This window comes from Neomonachus schauinslandi, chromosome 4 (genome assembly GCF_002201575.2).
Source record: "Neomonachus schauinslandi chromosome 4, ASM220157v2, whole genome shotgun sequence".
NCBI lineage: Eukaryota > Metazoa > Chordata > Mammalia > Carnivora > Phocidae > Neomonachus > Neomonachus schauinslandi.
Window position 1 is genome coordinate 142,932,025 of NC_058406.1, and position 25,778 is coordinate 142,957,802.

The 25,778-nt window shown below is 35.9% G+C and overlaps 1 protein-coding gene across 1 annotated transcript; it reads right to left on the minus strand.

Annotated features, from left to right (window-relative positions):
• Nucleotides 1–785: 785 nt before the first annotated feature.
• Nucleotides 786–21,870, minus strand: CALB1 (calbindin 1). The gene is given in 12 exon segments (XM_021688284.1): nt 786–842; nt 844–900; nt 1,235–1,306; nt 2,144–2,197; nt 2,323–2,362; nt 2,452–2,507; nt 5,046–5,123; nt 8,114–8,170; nt 8,284–8,367; nt 17,132–17,206; nt 21,177–21,253; nt 21,792–21,870. Coding segments are annotated over 12 exon segments (786 nt in total).
• Nucleotides 21,871–25,778: the final 3,908 nt, after the last annotated feature.

Sequence of the window (25,778 nt, forward strand, 5' to 3'; positions counted from 1 at the left end):
AATCAGAGATCACACAATATGACATAAAAACAGCAATTGACTAGAATATAATCTGCAACACGTGAAAACAGTTTAGAAAATGGATTAAGGTCATACTCTGACAGTAGGCTTCTTGGAAATACAGATGTAGAATCAGACAGATTTATGTTTCATCTGGTGCTACCTTGTCATCAGATTAACTTGAACCAATAGCTTGGTATGGATTCAAGCAGTAGACGTGTTGTTGATTAACTAAGTCTTGTCTAGTGAGACTGTTAACCTCATAGAGCCACAAATAACTAACTATTGATCGATATTTTGGTATTTTTAGATGCAAAAGCACATTCTTCCTAATAATTGGAAATACAGCTTAAGACTATTTTGTGGGACAGACCTATGATTGTCTGAAATGATAACTTGTTAGGTATAATTCTCCTAATCAGTGACAAATGTGCATTTACACATCAGAGACTAGAATTTTATAGATTAATCCTAGTGGAGTTTTTAGGGAAATCTTGTCCAACTATAATTTATGAAAGCAAGAATATGTTCGGTTATTTTTTTCAATTGGGTCTATTGGCTGGCTTAAGCCTAAGACTTTCTCCTTTTTCAGTCATGTAGTTACAAAAACTGTACATTACAAACATTGTAGAAACAAGCTGAAAAGAATGTGCCACATATCCTGGGTAATCATCTATATGCAGTTAAATTTACAGATACAAAAGAAAATACAGCCTACTCCCTTATAGTGCACAGTTATTTTTTAGATACAATGTATCGTTAGTAAATGGTCATGGTCACCAAATCTAGTTGTCTCCAGCAGAGAGAATGAGAGCAAGATCCGTTCGGTACAGCTTCCCCCCCATCCGATAAAGCCATTATGCTTTTCTTGTATGTTGGAATATTATTAATATCCAGATCCTGTATAGGATATAGATGGCATTGTTATCCAGCTAAATATGGAAGTTAATTAACCACTGTCAAGTGATAAAATGTAGGATGAAAACTGCTTGTTACATCAATCCATTAAGAGCTAGATTAAGTTCTTCCCCAAATGTGAATAATCGCAAGGTTGTTTTAAAATCTATTTATCAGTTATACTGTTTTGGGCCAGTACCAAATCAGGGTAAGAATTGAATTCTACTTCTGCTGCTCTATAAATCTTTAAGGTAGATTTCCAAAAAAGAATGTGTGGTACTTCTGGATGGATCTTTATAGTCTGCTTAAGAAATAAGTGGCATGGTCACTAGATTACCTGTTTATTCTTCTCACACAGATCCTTCAGTAAAGCATCCAATTCATTTTCATCTATGTATCCATTGCCATCCTGAGGGAGCAGAAATAAACCAGTATACAACCAACTGGACAATAATGGGGAATGTAATAGCTGATTCTTCAGAAAGTCTCCTTCCTGCATACTTGGCAGATATTCCAACATCTTAATGTCAGACCCTCAAAATTCTTACTTGCTCCAAAGGCCCAAAATACATGTGAATTGCCTCTCATGCAGCACCTTACATTTATAAAACACTTTGAATCTTTTGAAGTACTTTCATATATAATGTTTCACTTTATGTTAACAGTATCACCTCCTGTTGAAGTCATTAGTTGGTCATAAATATGTTCATGCGAACGAGGACCCTGAGGCCTGGGGAAGCCATGTGCTAGCCTGTGTCACACCAGGTAATGGCAGAGCTGTGCCAGAGCCCACAGAGGACAGATTTGGTCCAGGAGGAGAGAAATTAGAATAAAGGATGGTAACTATTGACACCACAAACCACCTTTCCTCATACACATGATGTTACCATCTATTACATGGGGGAGGATTCTGCTGGATATTTTCAACTAACTTAATCTTCATCCCACCCTGTAAAGTGGGTATGATCTCCTGATTACAAATGAGGAAATTGAGGTTTAGAGGAGTTTGGTATCTTTTTCAAAGCCTCAAAATAGATAAATTGTAGCATGGGATTTGAATCAAGATGCATCTAATTGGGACATACCGTACTACATTGCCTATGACAAGAATAAATTGGCTGAGTAATTTTAATAGCTCATGTTTCTTTTAATATGGACCTTGAGTTTGAGGGTTTCTCCCCTCTGTAAGTGAGGATTTTCCAAATTCTTCTAAACAATCAAATTATAGATAAGAAAGAACTTTTACCTGATCATATAACTCAAAAGCTTTATTGAACTCTTTCCCACACATTTTGACTCCCTGGATGATAAAGAGAGCAAAGGTTAAAGTGCTACTATTATATTTAATTGCATTTCCCTTGGCAAATCTCCCACAGTCTAACTTTTCAAGGAAAATATTGTTTATGGTAGGGAAAAGAGAAATACCTGAAATTTAAGAAGAAAATTCTCCTGTACAGGTAGTAACCTTTTGAGAGAGAAATATTAATAGATTAGATTTTTTTTGGACGAGGATCAACTTATTATATATAATACCTGTATACTTCCTAAACTCACCTGGCCATCTCAGTTAATTCCAGCTTCCCGTCATTATTTGAATCAAATAATTTCAGCTGAAAGACAGAATGTTATTATTGTAACCACTGAAGAATGATTTATTGCAGGAAGGAGAAGAAAATTCAAAGTAAAGTACTTTGAGTTATCAATTACTCATATAGACAGCAAAATTCTAGAAACTAGCTTTTATTAAACTTGGAGTGCAAATTTTCAGTTCTTTAAGTTGGGTCAATTGCCAAAGTTTATCAGGACAATATAGAATAGTCAAACAGGGTAATAGTGATCTTAGCTAGATTCTAGAATACCGTAATTTATATTTCTTGCAAATGTGTATATTTGTCAAGATGTGGGAGAGATGGTGTCTGGCAGTATATAGCATACTCTAAAATTCTCCAAACAATGATATGAAAATAAATATTTGTCTCCCTCTTTTAGAGCATAAAAGTACAAAGAGAAGCAATAGGCAGGTAGTATGAATAAATTCTTAGAGAACAGAATTTTTGACTAATTTTCAATTGATTTATTTTCCCTTGGACTCTAGATACCTCCTCATTGCACTTACATTCACATCCTACATCAAGACCCATCCAGATATAAACTCATACCCTTATTCAGGAAGCATGCGTATTTTTAGAAAGTAGCAACTATTGCTGTACTATAATACATGGAGGGCCTATAGATGAGATGTATTAAAATGAAGGTTGCATGCTACACAACATTTTTGTTCAAAAAGGAATATGATCAGGGTCATAATGGGTATAGGTTTAGTGAAGTCTCTTTAGGGAGAAAAAGAACAGTCTATGGTTTGAAATGTAAGAATTCTTTGTAGGAGGGAGATTTTTTTCAGGGTCTGATACTGACACATTTTATAAACTGTTGACCATAAGTTCTGATATCATCAAACTGTCTACCAAGGCACTGGACACTTGATCACGCAATTTAGTGTCCATAGGGGAATATTTCCCTACATATATATTTAAATCTTAATTAGTTCTCGATTAATTTGCATCTCGGATTTGAACTGGTTTGGACATTGAATCAGATATGCCAGGCCAATCCAACAGGGGGAAAACTCCCATCTGAGTAGTTTTTAAAAGACTGCTTCAAATTTCTACCTCGAAAGGAGTCTTTGCTTTAAATAGACATCCCATAAGGCTGGCACAAAACAGAAAATTGAGAAATGGAGGTTATTGTCCATTTCCCATAAGTGGATCAAAGAGGATGCTTCCTTGCAATGAAAAATTTTTAATTGTTTTGAAATTAAAGATTAGTCCCACTTTATAATATTCTATAGTGAATAAGACAATAGTAAAGTTCTAGTGGTTTCTTTTCCCCCCCCCTGCATAAAAGTAGGCTGACAGGTTGAAAGTAAACCTCATAACAGGTTTATAATCAAACCTTGTATAAAATGACTCTCCAGGGTAACTAAAAAGTCTAACTCCTTTATCAATCTAATAGAACATAATTTTTATAATATACACTTGTTTTGTGGGTTATTTATGTAAACCTGTAAGGTAAGAATTCACTGTACCTTTACAGTACTTAAAGCATGTATAAATATATGTACTGATTTGGACAATTTAAAATTTTGCCTGAATTTCAAAAATTAAAATGTTGCCAAAATATTGGCCCAGAGCTGAATCAGTTTGGCAAAGACTTTTCCTATAGTCCTAATGCTATGAGTCAAAATGAGGAAACTACTACTTGAAATTAATGAAATTCATGGGCACTGGATTATTCTATCTAGAACTTCATAAATTTTTTCATCCCTAAAACATTAAAGGTCTATGTGTAAAGCAGTTTCCTTGGCTCTATTATCAATATTCTTTTTTTTTTAATAAAGATTTTATTTATTTATTTAATTGACAGACTGCGAGAGCTGGAACACGAGCAGGGGGGAGTGGGAAAGGGAGAAGCAGGTTTCCCGCGGAGCAGGGAGTCTGATGCAGGGCTCGGGATCATGACCTGAGCCGAAGGCAGTCGCTTAACCAACTGAGCCACCCAGGTGCCCCTCTATTATCAATATTCTATAAGAGATCTTGGTTACACTTTATCATAGCATCAGTGTCAGGGTACATTTGGAACTCCTCACCCAAGCACCAAGACCGTATTCTAAAATACCCTTTTTTTTTCGTCACTCAATAAATAAAGTAGCTGTAAGTTTTGTTTAAACTCTAACAAAATTTATGATTTTGTGAGTCATGACAAAAATGGATTCAGAACCTCCAAAATGTTTTTAGTTATCTAATTTATATATCTACAATGTAACTTCCATGTGTATAAATTATATAATTTAGTGATATACTTACACTGGCTTTGTAAGAAAAATGAATGATCTTTTGATAGATATAAATTATCTACCTCCACAAGAAAGGAAATGCTCATGTGTTGAGCCTCAAATCCAATGATGACAGCACTCAGCCTTACAAGGTGTAAACATCCTTAAGTATTTCACTTTTCAAGTGAAATGATACCTGTATGCATGTGATACCCACATGGTTTATTTATTTCATCCTCCATAGCCTTGAGAATTAACGAGAACACAGTAATATTTCATAGGGTCTTGGCTACTGTCTCTCCAAGATCAGTCTTACCATTAGGTCTGTATACTCAGCTAGTTTTGTATCATCAACAGTCTTGTTGGCTTTTTCCAGCAGGTCCTTTAGAAAGTTCTGTTAAGACAAAGAACACTCAGATAAATGTCACAAGTAACTTACAATCTGTTTCCATTTCAGCCGCCTTGAAATGGAACGTCCCAAGAATGCAAAGAAAGCCTCTTTTTGAGGATAGAACTGGGTAAGGAGAAGACCTTAGAAGGGAGATTATTCCACTTGGTTCACTTGGCATTCCAGCCATGATGCTGCCTTTGACAGGTACGATATCTGCCTTTTACTGAGACCTGATCTGTTGTGGTCTATGTTGCACTGCTTTTATGACTTCAGTGTGTATCTGGATTGTGCACTGTGTATAGGAATGTGAGTACAAGCTTGTATACCAGCCAGCCCAATGGGTGCATTTGTACATAATGATATCTTCATAAAATCTCATATGGCTTTTTTCTAAGAAACACAAGGGCCCCTCTCTCTGCCTTTGTAACATGAGGGGAAATTATTAGTAAGCCAGATGGAGAGCTACCTCTATTTTCAAGTGCATTTTCTATCTCACAAACTGTATTTTCACATCAGCTTATAGACAGTAGGAAGCTTGTTTCTCTGAAGGGCCAGTCACGTAGCTTTTGGGCTGAATGCAGTCCCAAACACCTTGGTTAGAATGCTTCAGCTGGCTGTTCAGACCAAGACAGTTGGTCACAAATGATGTTCTCTAATCCTTGAAGGGTATGCAAATCATATTAAAATACAGATTATTGTGGGAAGGATGAAAAAAGATAATTATTAATTTGGAGTTGGAGTTTAGGAGGGAGTTAATTTTTTTAAACAGAAATAAATCAAAAGCTTTACAAAATCCACATAAATGACAGTGTTAGCACTTAGGCATATAATATTCAATTTTGTCTAGCGTTCATTCGAGACTCCTTTATTTTTTCAAAAAATGAATTGATGCAGTTATGGAAAACTAAGTAGATACTGTGTTTGGATACATTGAGGGATTGGGTTTCTTTGGTTCTGCAGTGGTTTATCTTCTTCCCAAATGTACCTGTTCTGCTGGGCTGATTTAACTTTATTCTTTTTGAGGAAGGAGACCTTTTTCTTGGTTTGATTAAATGTATTTTCATTTCAAGCATTCCATTTCAAATCCAAAGTGAAGCATGGAAAATTCAAAGTTATCTATTGGGGGTGAATTTTATTTTTGAGCCTTATGAGTCTTTTGTCAGAGATTAATTGGGTTAAAAAGCCTCACCAGAGACTAAAATGGTGGTCACAAAAATAGCCTGGGAGAAACCTCGGGACGCTGAGATTCAAAGTCGTGACTGAGAGCAAGTGATGTTTTACTCTATTATGGATCTTAAAATTAGCTTTCTTGAAAGATCCATTAAAAAAGAATACCAACTTATCTTCAAAATTCCCCAGAGAGGAGGACTTCTATTTAGAATCTCTTTCTGAGAATAAAATGTAGAACAAAGAAGGTCAGTATTAGAAATGAGCTAAGGTTTTCATGATGAACTTGAAATGATTTTTAAAAGATTGTTTTTTTGTCCTATGGAATAAAAACACAATAGCTTAACTGTCACCTTGTGAGCTCCAGGTTGTGCTGCAAGTTTGTATAAAATATATTGTTTTCACATTAGAAATGTTTATATTTCCAAGAGGCTGCTGTTGATTGTGTTTTAGCAATTTTACTGTGGTGCAAATGTCCTAGTTCCATCTCTAAAATTGTATGTGACTATGTGACTCAAGCCATGTTAAACCATGATGAGGAAACTGGGTTTGATATTCCTATTTCCACACTTGACAAGAGGAGAGGTAGCTCTTGATGACTGAAGTTTGGAAGCATGTGGTGTTGTGGCGGAAAAAATATTATTAGCATTATCCGATAGATTCTTTCATAAGCAGCTAGGTAACATTGAAAAATTATCTAATCTCTCTAAATTTCAGTTTCTCTGTATAACGGGAATAATACCTGCTTTGCAGGTTTTCTGAGAGGATTAAATCTTAAAATAATTTCAAGCACCTAATATTATACCTGCCACATAAGTATTAATTTGCCTCCCTTTTAGTTACTCTATATCCTGAAGATTGACAAAAGAGGGTCTCTGGACTGAGAAATCTTGGGGTCGATTTAAGGAAATGAGAGAAAGAATGTTGCCATACTTCTAAAAGACTAGTAAATTATTGAGTTCATGAATAATACAATGTATTGTACCTTGTGTATTTCACAAAATCTTTCACATACAGAATTTACTTGAGCTTCACAATAAATCTGAGACAAAGGTATTATTATCCCCATTTAAAAGATGAAAAAATCAGACAGAATAACTTGATTTTTAGATCTCTTTGCTTTCTCCTTTGTATCCTTTCCTCCCCCACCAGCTCCTCTGTACATCTGGGAGAGATGAATTGAGAAATTCATTTTCAAAGTTAGAATTTTTCAGAAGTTAGATTATATTAGGACTTTGTTGCCCTTGTTGAGAGGCACAAAGTTTTATGGAATGGGTAGGAGACTTGGAGGCAGAGGAGTTTGGGTTTAAATATTGCAGCCCAGCGTCTTCTTTCTGTGTGGCCTCAGAATATCACTAAACCTCTCTTAATCTTTTTCCTCATGAGGGTAGTACTAATCTCAGAACTGCCACGAAGATCAGATAAAATAATGTGCATAACATATAGTAGGTGTCCAACAAAATTGTTCCTTTGTCTTTCTCTTGAAAGAGAAATCTATTTATATTAGTTTAATTTATAAAGTAAAATGGCAAATTTCAATGAAAAGGAGCATCTTATTTGGCTTAGTATATTGTTATATCTGTCTATCTAGCATAACCATTTGTTTATACCACAGAAAATGCTAATTTTTTTGCATTGCTGAGTAGAATTTGAAGAAGTACTTGAAGTCCCTTTTTTAATCGGGTACTTCATTAACAATGTGGAAGAGTGGGTGAAAATGTGCCATTGCTCAACAGAAGTTTCTTTTGTGGGAGGTTTTTTAAAAAAAGAGTTCATAATTCTATTTAAAAGGGAAAAAAACTTAGCACAGGTTTTTGTTTGCTTACCTTAAGCTCCTCAGTTTCTATGAAGCCACTGTGATCAGTATCATATTTTCTCCATGTCTGTAAGTAATTTTGGATAAGGAAAACCCAACACATTAAAAAAAAAAGCCAACAATTTTCCTACACTAAGTAGCTTTCTGAAGACCTCCCTCCTGGACAGAGCTCTGTTTTACCTTCATGAATTCCTCACAGGACTTGAGCTGCTGGCCTCGGAAGAGCAGCAGGAAGTTCTCTTCTGTAGGTAATACATGAGCCAACTGAAAAAGATTTAAAAAGTTGTAAGGGAAGCAAGCCTCTGTCATTACTTCCTGCTAAATTTTTCTTGAATATACTTATTAGAGGCAGTTTTATTGCCTAGAAAACTAGGAGAGGAAAAACGTTTGGGTTGACCTTCCCTTTCTGATACTTTGTTCCCTCAGAGAGCCATTGTCTTTTCCAAAGCTTGGGTGGCCTTGCGTGATGGGGCTGTCTGGTCAGTGAGGTGGCCGCAGCAGGTGTACTCAGATAGCACTGGTTTGCCCACTCCTCCTCTGCTGGACATCCACACAGATACATCCCGGTGGCTTGAACCCTTCATCTCTTCTGTGCCACAGAGCAGTGTTGCTCTCCTCAGGGTGCACAGAATGTGGTATATGTGGGGACATACATGTCACATAGGAGGAAAGAAACTATGAGAAATGCGAATGTAGGGTAAAGGAAGGAAGGAAAAAAATGCATTCCCAGATCTGAGGAGAAAGCCTAAGAGAAGCAGGGAAGATAAACTGAAGACAGGGGCGCCTGGGTGGCTCAGTCGTTAAGCGTCTGCCTTCAGCTTAGGTGATGATCCCAGGGTCCTGAGATCGCGCCCTGCATTGGGCTCCCTGCTCAGTGGGGAGTCTGTTTTCCCTCTCCCTCTGCACCCCCCAATAAATAAATAAAATCTTAAAAAAAAAAAAGTGAAGACCGTTATAAGGCAGTGAAAAGAGAGGTGGAAAAGACAATTCACGATGAAGAGTGGAAATTGAACAGTAATAGGAAAAAACAGTTCTCAAACTGTTGGTTTTAGCTAAGAGGATGTCCACTGTCAGAATCCAGGGCTTGGGTTTATGATCTCTACTTCATGACCCTATGACCAGTGTCCTTAGTTCTCATTTCATAACTTTAGTACTGCCCCTCCTTTATTTTATTTTATTTATTTTTTTGGAACAAAGGGCTCCAGATCCCATTTTAAGATGACTGTAATCTATCTGTTATGTGCAGGGAGGGAGGGAGGGAGGGAGCTGGATTGATGGCCCCATTGCAGGTATGGGTTCTATTCCTGGCTCAGCAGCTAATTAGCTGTGGTCCCCAGCAACTCCCTCAGCCACTTCTGGAACTTAGTACCCTCATCACTAAAATAAGGAGTTGAAGTAGAAACCAACATCTCTTAAATGTACTGGGTTCAAAAGGACTTTGAGAATCTGTTAGAATCACTACGTCTTCACCATTAAAGAATGAACCTACGCAGACTATGTTTCATCTAATTTCCTTGAAGTTCAGGCATGGACCCTTGTCCCTGGATTTTAGACCAAGCACCTGTGGTATGGATCAACCTTAAGTTCAGTATTAGTTCCAAAATTTCTACCAAATTATAGGAAAGTTTATCTCCCCCTGTCCCTTTAAAAAAAAAAATTCACCCATTTAGGTATATTAAAAATTTTTAACATAAAATGGATCATTTCAATTTATATGCAAGTAATCTGTTTTTTTAATGCCCATATAATATGTCCTTTAACTTGTTTTTAGGTCTTTAAAATAATACCTCAAATTAGATCCATTCAGCTTATAGACATTACATATGGAGGTGAAACTAAGGAACAGGCACATATATCTTACTAGAATGTTAATATGACTCTGTCAGAAGACATTTTATTTTGGAATAAAGGTCACTAGTATAGTTGTGCAATAACATAAGCATTCATTTAGGAAATATGAAATAGCTAATGCCAATTCTTTTAGTTATTGGAATGTAACTTGTCAGATACCACTTTGTAAGCTGTTGTTGGACCATCCATTTCAGGAGGGCAGGGACCATGCTTTGTCTGCATCTCCTGAATGCCCAGGGTGGTGCTCAGCATGTTATATGTCTGCCATAAATGCTGGGGATTGGTTGATAATTTTACTTCATTAAAAATACCTACCTAACATGTTTTATAGTATTTGTTTTTACTATCTTCATTCCAATTTTCTATATTGCTTGAATTTTAATAACTATTTTCACCAAAAAATAATTTTTCTTAAAAAAATTATACTTATCAAAATCCTCCAAATACATGAATAGAGGAAAAAAAATAAAAGAATGAACTAGTAAGCAATTACTAAATGTAAAATAAGGGAAAATTACTTTGTTTCAAAAATTAAAGTTCATATAACTTGCATAAAGTTTAGAGGTCTCTAAAATGCCAAATATAGAGGCAGTAAAATTGTTCTGCATATATAGTATAAATGTGTATTTCTTTTCCCATGCCATTTTGGTCCTCCTCGGTTTCATTATTTAAAAAGATACAGGTTATATCTACATGCACATTTTCAATCTATTAATTTGAACTGTTAATGTTAAACTGAATATAGAGCCATCCTATTTTAGACATTAGAATGCACCTCAAACATTTAAAAGATTATAATAAGCCAGCCATTAAAAGAGAAGCAATGAATACATGTGGATAGGATGTAACTATAGTGAACATAAATCATCTTTTTAAAGGTGTGTTTCACAATGTAATGGTCCTGCTGTTGATGCTTTCATCAATATATTGTGAATCAATGTTTAAATTTCGGAGGTGGGTGCAGTAACTCTCCAGATCTAGTGTCTTAGAGCATATCTACAAAGTAGGAGAGGTCTTTCATTGAAGGTGTCAAGTAAGGCTGCTTTATTCTCACATTTGCTAAGTCCCTGCTGTCCATGGAAGTATTCAATACTGCCTGATCCAAGGTTATTGGTAATTTCTTAATCCTTGGGCTGCCTGCCTGATCTTTTATGAACTCCCAAAACTTTGTTATGGGTTGGAAAATAAGGAAGAATATCAAGGCAATAAGTAGAAGGCAGATAGTTGTGACCAGAATTCTTCGGAGCTTCAGTTGTGAGAACTGGTGTCTGTCAGTGAGAGTGGGGATATAAAAGTTTGCCTGTCTCCCCTAGATGTATGAAGACTACACACATCTTGAGGATAGGGTCTGTGTCTTATTACTGTTTATTTGCCCAGAACCTGCAAAAATGTCAGTAAATACCTTACTGAACTTATGAATGAAGGCAATTGACTATGGTCTAGGGTCAGCATAGGCTGTAAATACTTTGGAGATAATTATTACTGACTTATTACTGAATTGTGGATAGGTTTGGGGTGGATATTGTGATAATCTACCCAGAGCTCCCTTTAGGTGCTGGGAATGTTATTTTGGGAGAGCCTTTGGGGTACCTTTGGGAGATTATCTAGGCTGAAGAGAGCTGCCTTCCCAAAGACACTGTGTCCTATGACTGATCCACATGAAGAGAAAAAGGCGCAGTCCTCTTACTCAATTTAGGACTTCTGTGAAGGGCCGTTGCAGCTTTCGAGCCCACTGTAGGGTCAGCTGAAGCCCCTATTGAGACTGTATCATGGCCCACTCTCTCCCTCTGCCCAGTCCTGTTCTTTTCATTTCCCCTCAACAGGTATGGTCCCAAGAGCACTTCCTAATAAATTTCCTTATTGATAATTTTCTACTTAGATCTGCTTCCCAGGGAACTGAGCATGTCACAGGGTTTTTACATCTTTGTTGTATTCCTAGGCATAACGTAGAACCCTCGTCTTATGTTTTGGAGTAGGTTGAATTCTTTGCTATATCTCATATAGGTATGATTCAGAACCTACTAGGCACTGTGCTGGATACTGGGGATTCATAGTCACTGTGGGTAAGAACCTTATAGGGAGGCAGATAATTTCAAACATTATTCCCACAATTTCAAAAAAGGAGATGTAGTGATAAATCTAAGTATTAGGTGCAAAGAGAGCACACACAAAGGGAAATTTTACTAAAAACATAAATGAGCTAAATAAGTCAAAGCACACATGAGGCGTAATTCTTAAATCCTAAAGACATTCATGGTACATGCTAGCCTCTTTCAACACATTAGCAAAGCATTCAGTTCTTTCATTTGGAAACCAGAGAAGTATTTTTCCTAGGCAATTAAATGATTCCAGGAAATTTGGAAGGCAAATAATCTTATATAAACTTAAGGCTAGTTGAGTTTAATATTTGAATATGAAAAATTATATAAGAAGTGATTAAAAGTTTTGGCCTTCAGAAGAATTATGTAGATTTTCAGTTTTTTTAAAAAAATAATTATAGCAAATACATTTATTGAGCTTTTAAGTATGCCAGGGTTGACGTATTTGTTTGACATGCTTTATCACATTTGATGTTGGTACTTATATACCATCCCTGTTTACAAAGAAACAGGCAGAGAGAATAAATGAACTGCTATCATTTAGTTTGAACCAGATTTGAAAACCGACCGTCTGACTTTCTTGACTTTTGGGGCCTTTGTCTTTAACCATCACCCTCCATTAAAATCTCCAATCAAAAACATTTTCCTAATCATTTAAAAATATTTATCCAGAGGGAAGTTTTTAATCTGACTTACTGTCCATCATTTCCCCAAATTCTGAGGTGGACAAGTAGTCTGCCATGAAAAATTACATTCACTATAGCTAAACTCAAGTGCTCAAATCCTACTGTGGAAGAAAAGAGGGAAAGTAGTGTCTGCTTCCCTGGGAGAGATGTTACAGTTTTAGTATTTAAATAGCTTTTAGATCTTTTTTTTTTTTTTTCCCCCAGTGGATACACTGACCTGGGCAAATAGATACAAAAAAATTGAAGAGGATGGTAGTTGCCCCACACGTTGCCCAAGGGATCAGGTGAAAAGCTGAGAGTTGATATCCAACTAAGGGAAATATCTATACTTACTAGAAATTTCTTCTCTGGTACATATATTATCTGCTGAATCATTCAGTCTTCCTTTCCAATTATTTTAATCAGCCTTCCCTGCAATAGAGCTATTAGTCTGAATAAATTTAGAACATTTTTTGACTGTCATGGTATTTGTTAAAGTATCTCAGAATTTCAGTGCTCCTGTTTTGAGTTCATATTAACAGTCTCTTTATAAATGAACTATATTTGTGTGAATTTTAAAATCTAAAGACATGAAATTTTAAAAGTTCAGAAGAACGACATCTATATAGTACCCTTCATTTTACATATTTCTAGACAGCAAAAGCTTGTTGTGGGAAGGTCAGTCCACTTCAGGATAGAACTTTGAAAATCACTATATTTTCTGATCTTTTGAACAAATTTCAATTAAAGTCAAATCACTTTAGCTTATTTCCAATAGGAAAGCAGACTACCACATGAATATCATTTGGTTTACCTTGATTAGATTTTTTTTTAAAGATTTTATTTATTTATTTGACAGAGAGAGACACAGCGAGAGAGGGAACACAAGTAGGGGGAGTGGGAGAGGGAGAAGGAGGCTTCCCGCGGAGCAGGGAGCCCAATGTGGGGCTTGATCCTAGGACCCTGGGACCATGACCTGAGCTGAAGGCAGCTTAATGACTGAGCCACCCAAGTGCCCCTACCTTGATTAGATTTTGAGAAGCCCATCATTATACCTATTAAATATATAGGAACAACTAACTTCTTTTCCCTTTGAACACTAAAGCTACAATATCTTGATGTGAGTAGGTAGTTTATTATAAATTTTGGAAAACATGGGGTTTCCCATTCCATCATGGCTGGCTGGAGTGTGTGTATTTGTGTCCCATATTATATATAGGATTTCTTAGCAAGTGATACATGTCAAGTTGGAAAAAGAAAAGATGAACTTCATTTTATACAACTTCCTGGTGACACTAGAGGACATGTTATAAATTTGGGCATTCCCACTCTTCCTTTCCTCATTTTCAACATGTAATCTGTAACTTTCAATTTCTTCTTTCCAATGATTTTCAGAACCTCTTTACTCTCTTCACTCCTACTTACCCACCCTAGACCAAATCAACATGCCTATGAACTCCTGCAGTGATCATTCTTTCTGTTCTCCCATTCTAATTCTCTTCTCTCCAACTAATCACCACTCCACCCCTCCCCTTGCATGTGGCTGATAAATCAGATTAATGAAAAGAATTCTGGAATCATGGTTAGATCGAGGCTTGTATACACGTGTTGTCACTCCCTGACACTGGGACCTTGGACACATCATTTAACCTTTCTGGGTTTCAGTTTCTTCATCCTAAAATGAGGAATTTTGGCTAGTTTTTCCCTGGAGTCCCATCCAGCAAAAAATTCTTTGTCCTGGAATAGTTAAGTGAGACACATAAGAATGTATTAGAAAGTTTCTCTCCTTTTAGACTATTTCTTCCTCAGCTGATCTGAAAGTTTTGCCCAAATCATGTTTCAAATGCTTTGGCTGGATAATTTCTCTATACTTTGTGCATCCCTTTTTTTTTTTTTTTTTTTAAAGATTTTATTTATTTATTTATTTGACAGAGATAGAGATAGCAAGAGCAGGAACACAAGCAGGGGCAGTGGGAGAGGGAGAAGCAGGCTTCCCGCAGAGCAGGGAGCCCGATGCGGGGCTCTATCCCAGGACCCTGGGATCATGACCTGAGCCAAAGGCAGACGCTTAACGACTGAGCCACCCAGGTGCCCCTATACTTTGTGCATCCTGTTCAACGAGGCTTAAACTGCCCTAAGTAATCAACCAATTGAAGCTTGAAACTATTTTCTCTGAATGCAGAAAATGCTCAGATTATTTATTATTTAAAAAAGGCAGAGTGGTTTAGAGGAACATGGCTGGGTTCTAGATGTCTCACCATTTATTTATTTTTTCTTTAACTTTAGTCAAACTCTATTGAAGCCTTAGGTTCCCCAGCTATAAAAATAGGTCCTTATATTATATTTAGGCTTGCTTTATTTTGTCATTAGGATCAAATGGGAGAATGTATTTTAGAAATTGTATATTGTCATACTAATATAAATTTTCTTATTGTGATTACTATAAAAGTTCCTCAGTTCTTCATTTTAGCCTTTGTTAACGTCTTTATCCTCTTCTGTTACCTATCTTTTCTCACACACAAAACTTTTCTATAATAGTTTATTATCTCAAACTTCTAGAGAAACTTCTTTCCTCAAACCTCCAGGACAGTGCATCTGCTAGTGACCCCCAGCCTCTCATTCAAATATGCCTTCAAATTAGAATTCATAAGTGATTATATTACATAATGTATAGTAAAACCTGGATTCAAAACATACATTGAGTCCTTTTAAAAGTGTGACATGCATGTGAATTGGATCATGCTTTTTATACTATTGTTTAATCTACTATCACTGAAGAAATCAAGTAAAATAAATAGCTGAGACCACTGGAGTCCTTTAAGGTGAAGTATGTTAAATATAAGATGATGGTCCTTCCTCTACTGGAATTATAAACTTTGCCAAACTTTGAAATAACCACATCTATAATTTCACTGATTTTTGATTTTCTAACTCATTTTGAATAGATTTACCTCATCTTATTTATGTTCCTTTAAGTTATTTTCTTATCCTTAATGATTTCATATCTTGATTAGTTGCCCTCTATGTCAATCTGTATGTCCCAGTACTGTTAATTTATCTATTTATATTGTAATGAGTTATACATAGGCAAAGGGGAAAGTGTATACTCCAGGGAAATGTTTTAATTACAAAGGTAATAATAGTATGTCCTTTCTTAACTCCTTTTGTAGTGCTGCTTAAAAATAAGTATTTCACAATGACATGACAGATGTCCTTTAAGACCAATTAATTGAAAGCCAGGTTAATTCTCTGAATCGAAGGTAAATTATTACAACATGTTGTTGACAGCCAGAATACATCACAACCTAATACACTAAAAATATTATAATATAATGATACTTTTGATTTGGCAGATTTTTAAATATAACTTTATTAATTTTTATGGACAAAGCTGTCCACTCCATTTCTCTAATAGGTTGCAGAGATAAAGTAGCTGAGACACCCGAGTTTCAAAAAGTACAAGTAAAGAAAGTAAAGAAAGAAAGCTCTTGCACAAATCTGAGAATGCCAAAGAACTGATGCATAATCAAAGTCTGGCCTCCTTGATTCATAAACGAAAGTTGTCCTCCATAGGAATAGTCCTCATCAGAAGACAAGATTTGACACCCACAGTTTTATCTTTTAGAGACTCAAAAGAAATCCTTTCTGGGGTGCCTGGGTGGCTCAGTCGTTAAGCGTCTGCCTTCGGCTCAGGTCATGATCCCAGGGTCCTGGGATGGAGCCCTGCATCGGGCTCCCTGCTCAGCGGGAAGCTTGCTTCTCCCTCTCCCACTCCCCCTGCTTGTGTTCCCTCTCTCGCTGTGTCTCTCTCTGTCAAATAATTAAATAAATAAAATCTTTAAAAAAAAAAAAAAGCCTTTCCTATAACACATCATAAAATAGTCATTAATTTTAGTTAAGTTCTTTGGTTCTTTGTTTTTACTATGGTCAACTGCCAGTCTAAAATAGAATTTCAGGAACCAGGGTGCGGCTTTTTGCCATCGTCATAGGGATTACAAATATATAGAAAATTTTACACTGTTAACAAGGAATGCCAATGAACCCTGTACTTGGTTGGTGTTTTGTCCCAGTGAGGCAGGGTAATGTAATGGCCTGGGTGCCCGTCCAGAAATCCTGGACCTGGGCTTCTACCTGTACCTATGCAAACAGGTGCCTGACCAAAGGCAAATCATTTCACTTCTCCACACTCTGGCTTCATAATGTGTTAAATTTAGGCTCTGGATTAGGCAAACTCTAAGGTCTCTTTCATTTCTGACCATTTTGATTTTAAGTTTTTGAAGAGAAGATAACATTTTACTTAGGCAAAATAAGCCTCTCAAAATTGGTTTTGCCATATCCTGTTTGAGTTGGATTCAAGGACAAAATGAAGCCCATTGATTAATAGTATGTCAGAAAAATGCGTAAGTTCCTTACCTCTACAATTCCTATTTTTCCATCATCTCTCTGCCCATACTGATCCACAAAGGTTTTCATCTCCGGTGATAACTCCTAAAATTATATAAAAGAAGGTAAGAGGTTTATTTTAAAAACTATCAGTTATGCTTCTGATGGTGTTAATAACTTCTGCAAAGAAAAACTGGAATTGAAACCATTTAGAATTATGCACACCGATGAACAATTCTCATGAAAATTGAAGATATAACTGATACACAGTATTTACTGGTTTCAAATGAAAGGGTTATGATTATCACTTCTGAATCAATTACTTATTTATCTTCTATTAGTTTTGAGAATATGCTATCCCTTAAAAAGGTCAGAATTATTGAGTTCATAACTTAGTGAATTCAAATAAAATGTACTTTAAACATAGCTTGCTTCAGGAAAGATTCTTTTGTATTGCTACAACTAATTGCCCTATAACATTTTCCTTATTTTAACATGTTTTATCCATGGGAAGTAATAATAGGTGTTTTCAGTTTGGACAAGCAAAAAATGTGAGTGTTGAAGAGTGCCTCACATTGTCACTCTTCAGTGTTTCCAGTGTCTTTGTGTTTCCAATTTATTTACTGACTAAATAAATTGAACAATTAAATTAAAAAAAATAAGATAAAATGACCAATTTTTACTTTCATTAGAGACAGACAATTTTGATAACCTTAGTGTAAGCTATTGGTTATATGTTTAGGATCTTTGCCTCCCAGAATAATTTAGGGAGTGGTTTTTCCAGTGTTTCCATTTTTTTCTGAGATGTTTTCTCTCCCGTGTATTTTAGTACAAGAAGAGATGTTTAAGGGGGACAAAATGAATGCTTTCATTTCATTTGAATTATTTTGTCCAATCTATTCTATTGCTTACATAATCTCTTCACATATTGACAGAGGGCCATGAACTGTAAACTAGTGATCTGAATATAGAACTAGTATTCAGGAAGTTGAATTTATACCCTTGGGTCTCCAACATAGCCCATTTTAGATAGCCCTGTTGCATTAACTGAAGCCAATTTAAAATAGGTCAGCCTTTACTAATGTCCTATTCTATGTCCTTGGGAAAGTGTATTAAGGTCTCAATTTTTTTCATAACTAGCAAGATGGTATTATCTGTCCCATGAGTTTGCTTTAGGGATAGGTAGGTTAATATAGTTTGAGTTATATTGAGGCTGAATATCACTACTACTAATTGTTGCAGAATCCTTTTTGAACCAAAGTAAATATCTTTAGTAGAACTGAGGTAACAAATGGTAATCAAGCAATTTAATTATAAGTAGCCTTTAAAACAAAACTCTTCTATGGATTAATTGTAATATGCATTTATTAAATTTTATTACAGCAATAACTGTAAGAAAAGGAAAGAGTTCACCCCTTGACATTAATGGGACCATCAGTTTTGGTTTTTGCACATACCTTAAACAAAAAACAAAGAATTTGATTTTAAACCTTAAAATCGTATAGTACCACTAGGTTAACTAGCAGAATCGACATTTAGTCTGTGAGTTTCTTGAGTGGTAATTATGTCAAAATCTACATTTTAAACAGTACAAAATACAATGACAATGATAATAAAATAAAGCTTTATAAAAATGCACAAAGACAAAATACCATGTTTAGTATAAAAGGGTAATTTTGAAAATATTTTGTGTTGTTATATTTCATTACTGTTATATTCATTTGGGGCGCCTGGGTGTCTCAGTTGGTTAAACGTCTGACTTCAGCTTGGGTCATGATCCCAGGGTCCTGGAATTGAGCTCCATAGCTGGCTCCCTGATCAATGGGGAGCCTACTTCTCCCTCTCCCTTTGCTGCTCCCCCTGCTTATGCGCTCTCTCTCTCAAATAAAATCTTTTTTAAAAATGTTATATTTATTTATAATTATATTAGTGAAATTTTTTAAATGCCAAACAGTGCTTCCATTAATACAATGAAATTTGTTATCCTGTGGCCAGAAATGAAAAGAAACCTGGTTTTTAAGGTTAGTCTTTATGTTCTGAAAAAGAAGAAATATGTAAAAGGTTTATTGCAATGGGGCCAGGAGTATAGGGACATATTTGTCCAGTACATGAACCTCTCAATTCAAACCTCAATTTAGATTTTAACTATCCAAAGCCTGTACACACAACCCAGAAAAATAGTCAACAATCAATGTATTAAGCAACTTGACATAATCTTGTACTTGTGCTCAAGTCTGCTATTTTTTGATTAATATCTAAGAGTTAGAATTTCCAGTAGCTTAAAATTAGAGCCTGGGCAGTAGAAAAAACTTAACAATCTTTAGAACTTTAACTGAAGTTATTTGTTTACAAAAAAGTACAAATATTAAAATGGGAAGAGAAAAAGAAAAATCTGAAAAAATGTAGTTTCTAAAGATTTGAATTTCTAAATTGAAAATAAATCACAATATTAAAATTACTTCTAGAAAAATTAAAATATAATCATTTAGCTACTGGAAGTGTCTTAAAATGTTTTAATTTGAAACTTTATGGCAAGTAAGATTTTTCCAAACAGATATTTTAAATATATATTTTTAAATGAAATAAGGAATTGTTTTTGCTTTATTAGTCAAAGATATATAGAGCTATAATAACACATGAATTTATTTATGGTAATATATAAGGAGGGGAGGGTGTACAGAGAGTACATAAAACATTTTTTATTTTATTTGATCCCAATCTACAATACCTTCAGGTTTATATAATATTAAATCTGGGTAAAACTATCCCCAGAGTGTTATCTGGTTTTAAATCCGTTCGGTCCATGAAAGCAACCAATGGTTCTGTAATGCATTATAGTGCATTTTAGAGTCCTCTGGTAGTCTTCTGAATATGTTATACAGGGATGTGTATCACACAATTTTCAATTTAGATAGAACAAAAAGGTAACTCTATTAGTAACTTATATATTTATAAAATATCTATCTATATATCTATATATCAGTGCTTAAGGTGGTGATCTGCTAAAGGATCACACACATCTATGTTTTCCTCTAAAGACATAAAAGTTATATATAATCTGTAATGTAAAATTTCTAGCCAGTAGTTAAAAGGCCAAAGATCATTAACCTCTAACTAGCCCAAATCCAACACAGTGTTCTGAAATGCAGTCTTACATAAACCCCAATACACTAGTAAAATTCTTATCCTATTTTCCTCTGCGTTCCATCCTATTTTCCATCTGTGTTCTAAAGCTGGGTATATTTTATTTTTATGCTGAAAACAACAGGTAAATTTATGCCCACAGGAAGTTATTCATAATTGGTAAGAATTGTCATTTACTTAATTACTTAATGGCTTAAGTCACCAATATAGCTTTTTTTCAAAACCCCATTAATTGTTTAAAGAAGCTTAGCTTTTTTAAAATACATGAAATTCTTAAAATTGTTTTACTTTTTATATCTCTGACTTTTGTGTTTCTCCCTCTCAACAGAAATGAACAGCTTTCTTGTTAAGTTCTTGCTCATTATTATGTTGCAAGTTGTCCAGCTTTCCCCCAGTGAGAAAGGTCAAGAAAGAACATTTTCTTATCTGTCCAACCACATCAACCTCACAATAATAAGTAGCAATAAAACAGGAGATCCGTAATCTGCAGATCTGTTTCCTGACCACCAAGGGGCAGAAATGTATTTCTACCCCCCCCCCCACACACACTTCTCATGCAGTTAAAGAGAAGTTAAAAATTACTTAGTAGAACTCTATCGAAGAGGAGGTGATCTGCTAAAAGATCTCATGCACCCACACTTTTAAGCATTATTAAAGCAAGTACAAGTATAGAATCTATATTTTAAAAAACTCTGATTTCATAGTGTAAGGTTTTTCCCTTTAGGGGATCTCTTTCTTTTCCCCTTTCATCTTCCCCCTACACAATTTGGAAAGGTGCTTTTTCCTCTCCTTTCTCAGTCAATAAATCTACATCCCCTCAGTCTACATTCCCTGGAAACCACTTGATCTCGCTGGCTCATTATGAAAAACTCTAGAATATTTATGTTTTAAGGTTGAAGGTCTTTTTCCTTGGTTGCAAACTTAAACCTACCAATCCAGCTTTCTTCCGTGCTTGCTGGAGTTCCTGAATCAAGTTCTGCAGCTCCTTTCCTTCCAGGTAGCCACTTCCTGCAAAGACAAAGAGGCACCCAGGTATCATACATCTCATTCTGAGCTGCTGCCCCTTTCAATTTCCATGACCGCTATAGTTCTGGCCACTTGCGAAGCTCTCTTGGCTCTACATTGATTAACCCTGAAAGGATGCGGATGCGGAAGCCCGGCAGCGCTGCTCTCTCGGTGTGTCAAAGTTTGGACCCACTAAGGGCAAAGGAGGATGGTACGGATGTTAAATGTAGCCATAGAAACTTCAGGGTGCAGTGTCCCCCAATCTCTGCTTGTTCTCTCACTCCCCTCCTCCATCGCCTTCCTATTCTTAACATTCCTGGAGAGAAAAAAAAAAGTTGAAGGTTTTGGGATAACATAGAAAAATATATATAAACTTTAAAGTTGATGGTTTGGCAGCCAGCCGGAGAGACAAGATTAGAGAGGTGGGGGAAGAAGTAAAGAAACGAGGGATAATAGGATCAGGAGGCTCAGGGGGAGGAGAAAGGGTGGAAAAGGGCAGGGACAAAGGGGTCTTCAAACAGTTAAGAGAGAAGATAATCACCGTCTGCGTCGAAATGAAGCCAGATCTCGAAAAACTGTGAGGCTGTGATCAGGGAGGACTGCAGGTGGGATTCTGCCATCGTACAGCCGAGTGTGTGTCTGCGTGTATGAGTATGCGTGTGTGTCCGTGAGAGTGTGGGGTGAGCAAGATCCTCAGGGTGTGTGTGTGAAAGAGATCTGGGCTGCGGAGGAAGACGGGGGCGGATGCTGCCGGGAGCTGTCCTCAGTGCTGCTCGGCTCAGGCGGTCCTCCGGAGTTCTCTCTCCACACCCCGCACCCAGTTCTCAGTATTTATTCTGACGGCCGAGCCGGGCCACGCCTCCTCCTGCCTCACATTCCTCATTCCCGCCTCTAGCTCGCACCAACCTTTTTCCCCTCCCAGTTTTCTCCTCTCCTCGCAGGAAAGCTAGCTGGAGCAGGAGTTTTAAAGTGTGGGAAGCAGCAGGTGGTGGGAGATCCTTAGCTCAGAGACTGAAGGCTGAAAACAGACACCCTTTCTCCCACTGTCTCCTAATCCATAAAGTATCCTCGTTCCTGAATATTATAGTGAAATAACATAAAGAGGTTTTGATTTTCAGATGTAAGAGGAAAGCTGATAAAGAATACAACCATATAAATAATGCGTGTATGTGTGTTGTGTGTGTGTGTGAGGGAGAGAAGGAGAGAGACGGAGGGAGGGAGGGAGGAAGACTTCTCCGAGACATTTTAGTATTTGTTTAAACAAAGGCAGGTGAAAGTATTAGGTTAGTATTAGGTTACTTTGATTAATGTGTACAATTAATTTATTGGTATCAACCACTCTATTTTGGGTGCCTAGGGTTCCTAGGATAACTGGAGAGTCATCCTAGGAATGTTTCTTAAGATGGTTTACATGCACAAGACCTGCCAACATGATGAAGTAGGATATGTGGGTTGTTTTTTTTTTTTCCAGCTTGAAGTAGACATATAACTAGAAAGTGATAAAATTAAGTTATAAAATCTTAAAATGTTAGAGAAGGAAGTGATCTTAGAGATACTATGGTTTCCTTCCTGTGAGTTTAGAAAGAGTAAGCCAAAGCAAACAGAAACCAAGAATCTGGTCTAAGTTTATACCTAGGTGGTTTAGTGACCCAGCCAGCACCCCATTTGGAGGCCTTAACACGTATATCTCTTCTTTCTATGCCAAGCAATCTTTGTTGAAGAATTTTTCAGGAACTGGAAGTGACCATCAGAGTTGGAAAAACCTACCTAATTGATTGCATGTTACATTTTAAATATGTAATAAATTTAGATAATTTATTATTTACATAAATACTTCTAAAGTGTTTGGTTTTGAATCTTTTGAGACCTTAAGGTCCTCTAAAGGCATATCTTAAGTATCTGATTTACAATGGTACAAAAGCAAAATGAAGGAACAGCAGAAAATCCAAATACAGCCAATATAGACTTAAAGTGAATTAAAGTGAATTCACCAAATTTTATTTTTTTAACCTTGTGTAATTAAGTATGAGAACCCTCAAATTTATGTTTCTCAGACTACAACTCTACCCAGTAGCGGATTCATGGAATTTTTTATGTGTATCCTTTTCAGAGACCCATTATTTGAAAGCTGGTCTCTTTCAATAATCTTCTCAATGGAGTTCTCTCTTCTATAATACTTGGAAGGCAGTACACAAATTATTTTCATCTTAGTTACCTTATCTGATTCTCACTTTTAGTGACTGAGAGTGTTATGCGGAGCAATACTATTATTCTTAGTTTACACAAGAGGCAAATAACTATTCTTGGAGTAAATAGGTGTTCATTAAATGTTCAGTTATTAATATTTGTGTTCATCCAGCGAACATTTATTGATACTTACTATGTCAAGCATTCTGCTAGACATTGGAAAATAAAAGACATGGTGGCTGCCTTCTTGAAGCTTAGACTTATGGGGGTATGGTCACATGCACGCAGATGACAGTACATGTGGATATAATAGAAGTATGCATAAGTTAATATGCCTGCACAAGCCTCCCTGTTTTTCTGCCTGTGAGAGTTGAAGCTTAAGTTGTCTAGCTTTACTTAGATAACAAGCACAGAGAAAACTTTGTTCCATGGAGGGCACTTCGGGTTATAAGGTGAAATGATCATAGGAGTGATAGACCAATTAGCTGATGCAAGTTCTTCATAACTCCTGGAAAACTAATTCTAAGAAATTTCCTGTTTGCCACCATATTAGCATCAGGATCGTTGTATGAAAAATATGGTATGTGAACTTGGAAGCAAATACTGGAGGATAAACTTTGAAAAGAGGGTCAAAAAGTATTGACTATGGAATGCCTTGAAGAAGCACTCTGACCCTTTATGGACCTACTGCTAGCAATGTCTTGACTTTGGGTACAGTTCTGAGACAGAAAGCTAGAAAAAAAAAAAAACCTGAATTAAACAAGCCAATGAAAAGAAAACTAACATTTATATGCTTTTCGTTAATTACGACTAATTTCCTTCCTGAAACCCACTTCTTAACTCCCCCTGATGGGTGCGTGGGCACACACATGCACAAACTCAGTATAAATTCTTAAATAGTTCCACCACAACTTTTTTTTACGAGTTTCATTTTAAAATATTACATGGCTTAAAAAAAAAGATGTACGTGAGAAAGCCATCTCTTTTCCATTCCATTTCTCTGAAGCTATGATGACTTTAGAATTTCCATGTGGCAATGTTTAGGTGTGGTGATTTCATGGTGGGAGTGTGAGAAAGGAATGGGTTTCTTTCTTGTAGCTGTGTACAAATAGCAAGCACACTTTTTACTTTTTATGTTCATGTGGAGTAGCATTTAAGGGAACTAATGTAGATAATGGAGATCTAAAGCCCCCTTTTAAATCACCTCTTAATACTCTCACTACCCCAAAGTAATCAGTATTAAATGTCCTATGCTTATACAAACATGCAAATATACACGTATGGGTTTATTGTTGTTATTTGGTTCACAGAAAAGAGGCTATATTCTGTATATTACTCTAAATTTTACTACTAATTCAAGGACATCCCTCTAATATTAACACCAGCATTTAACTCATACTTTCCTAACAGTGAAATATTTATTAACCATAATAATAGACATTCAGATTCTTTGTTATTTTTTTTAATGTGACAAATACTGCTGCAACAAACACCTTTGTCAATTTATCTTAGATACATGTGTTTGTAATTACAACAGGACAGAGTCCCCAAAAGTAACATTATTAAAGAAGTATGCATATTTAAAATTTTAACACACACTTACAGATTATTTTCCCCAATTTGTAGCAACTCATATTCAAATGGAGTCTGAGGATGACTTACACACATTAGTTATGAGTGTTATTGCCTTTTAAACTTTGTGTTAATCTAATGGGCAAAAATAGGTTGTTATTTCTCTTAATTTGCATTCACTATTCTTAAAATTTGCCTTCTGTTTTTCTAAGGGATAAAAATTCCTCTCTTGTACATGTGCATGCTCACTACATGTACAGAATTTTTTTAATAGCAGAAATATAATTCCATAGACAATATTTTTCCTCAGGACTATTATTGGTCTATTATCCCACTCTCACTTCAGAAGAATATCTCTTTTCAGACTATCTTCAGCCATTTCTAGAATAAATTCTACTCTATGGTGCCAGTAAAGAAGTGTATATTCTATATAGATTTGAAGCAACTTGATAAATACTTTTTATTACTGTTCCCAAATTCTTTGGTTCCTTAATTAAGGTAAGAAGGGTCTTCTAAAATGCATGGGAATCCTTTCATTTCTAGGATTTTTGAACTACAAATGATTTTAATAGTAAAGATTTTTCTTTAAGACTGGAGTTTCTAAAATCATTGCTAACAGAGCATTTTTATGACTTGCTTTATAGTCCTCATTACCCAACATTAAGGTGAATGGGTTCATGACCTGGTATTGTCATAAAAGTAGAAGTAATTTATTTGCAAAAAAATTTTCCAGGGTAATTAAACTGCATTTCCCATTTCATGTTACTGA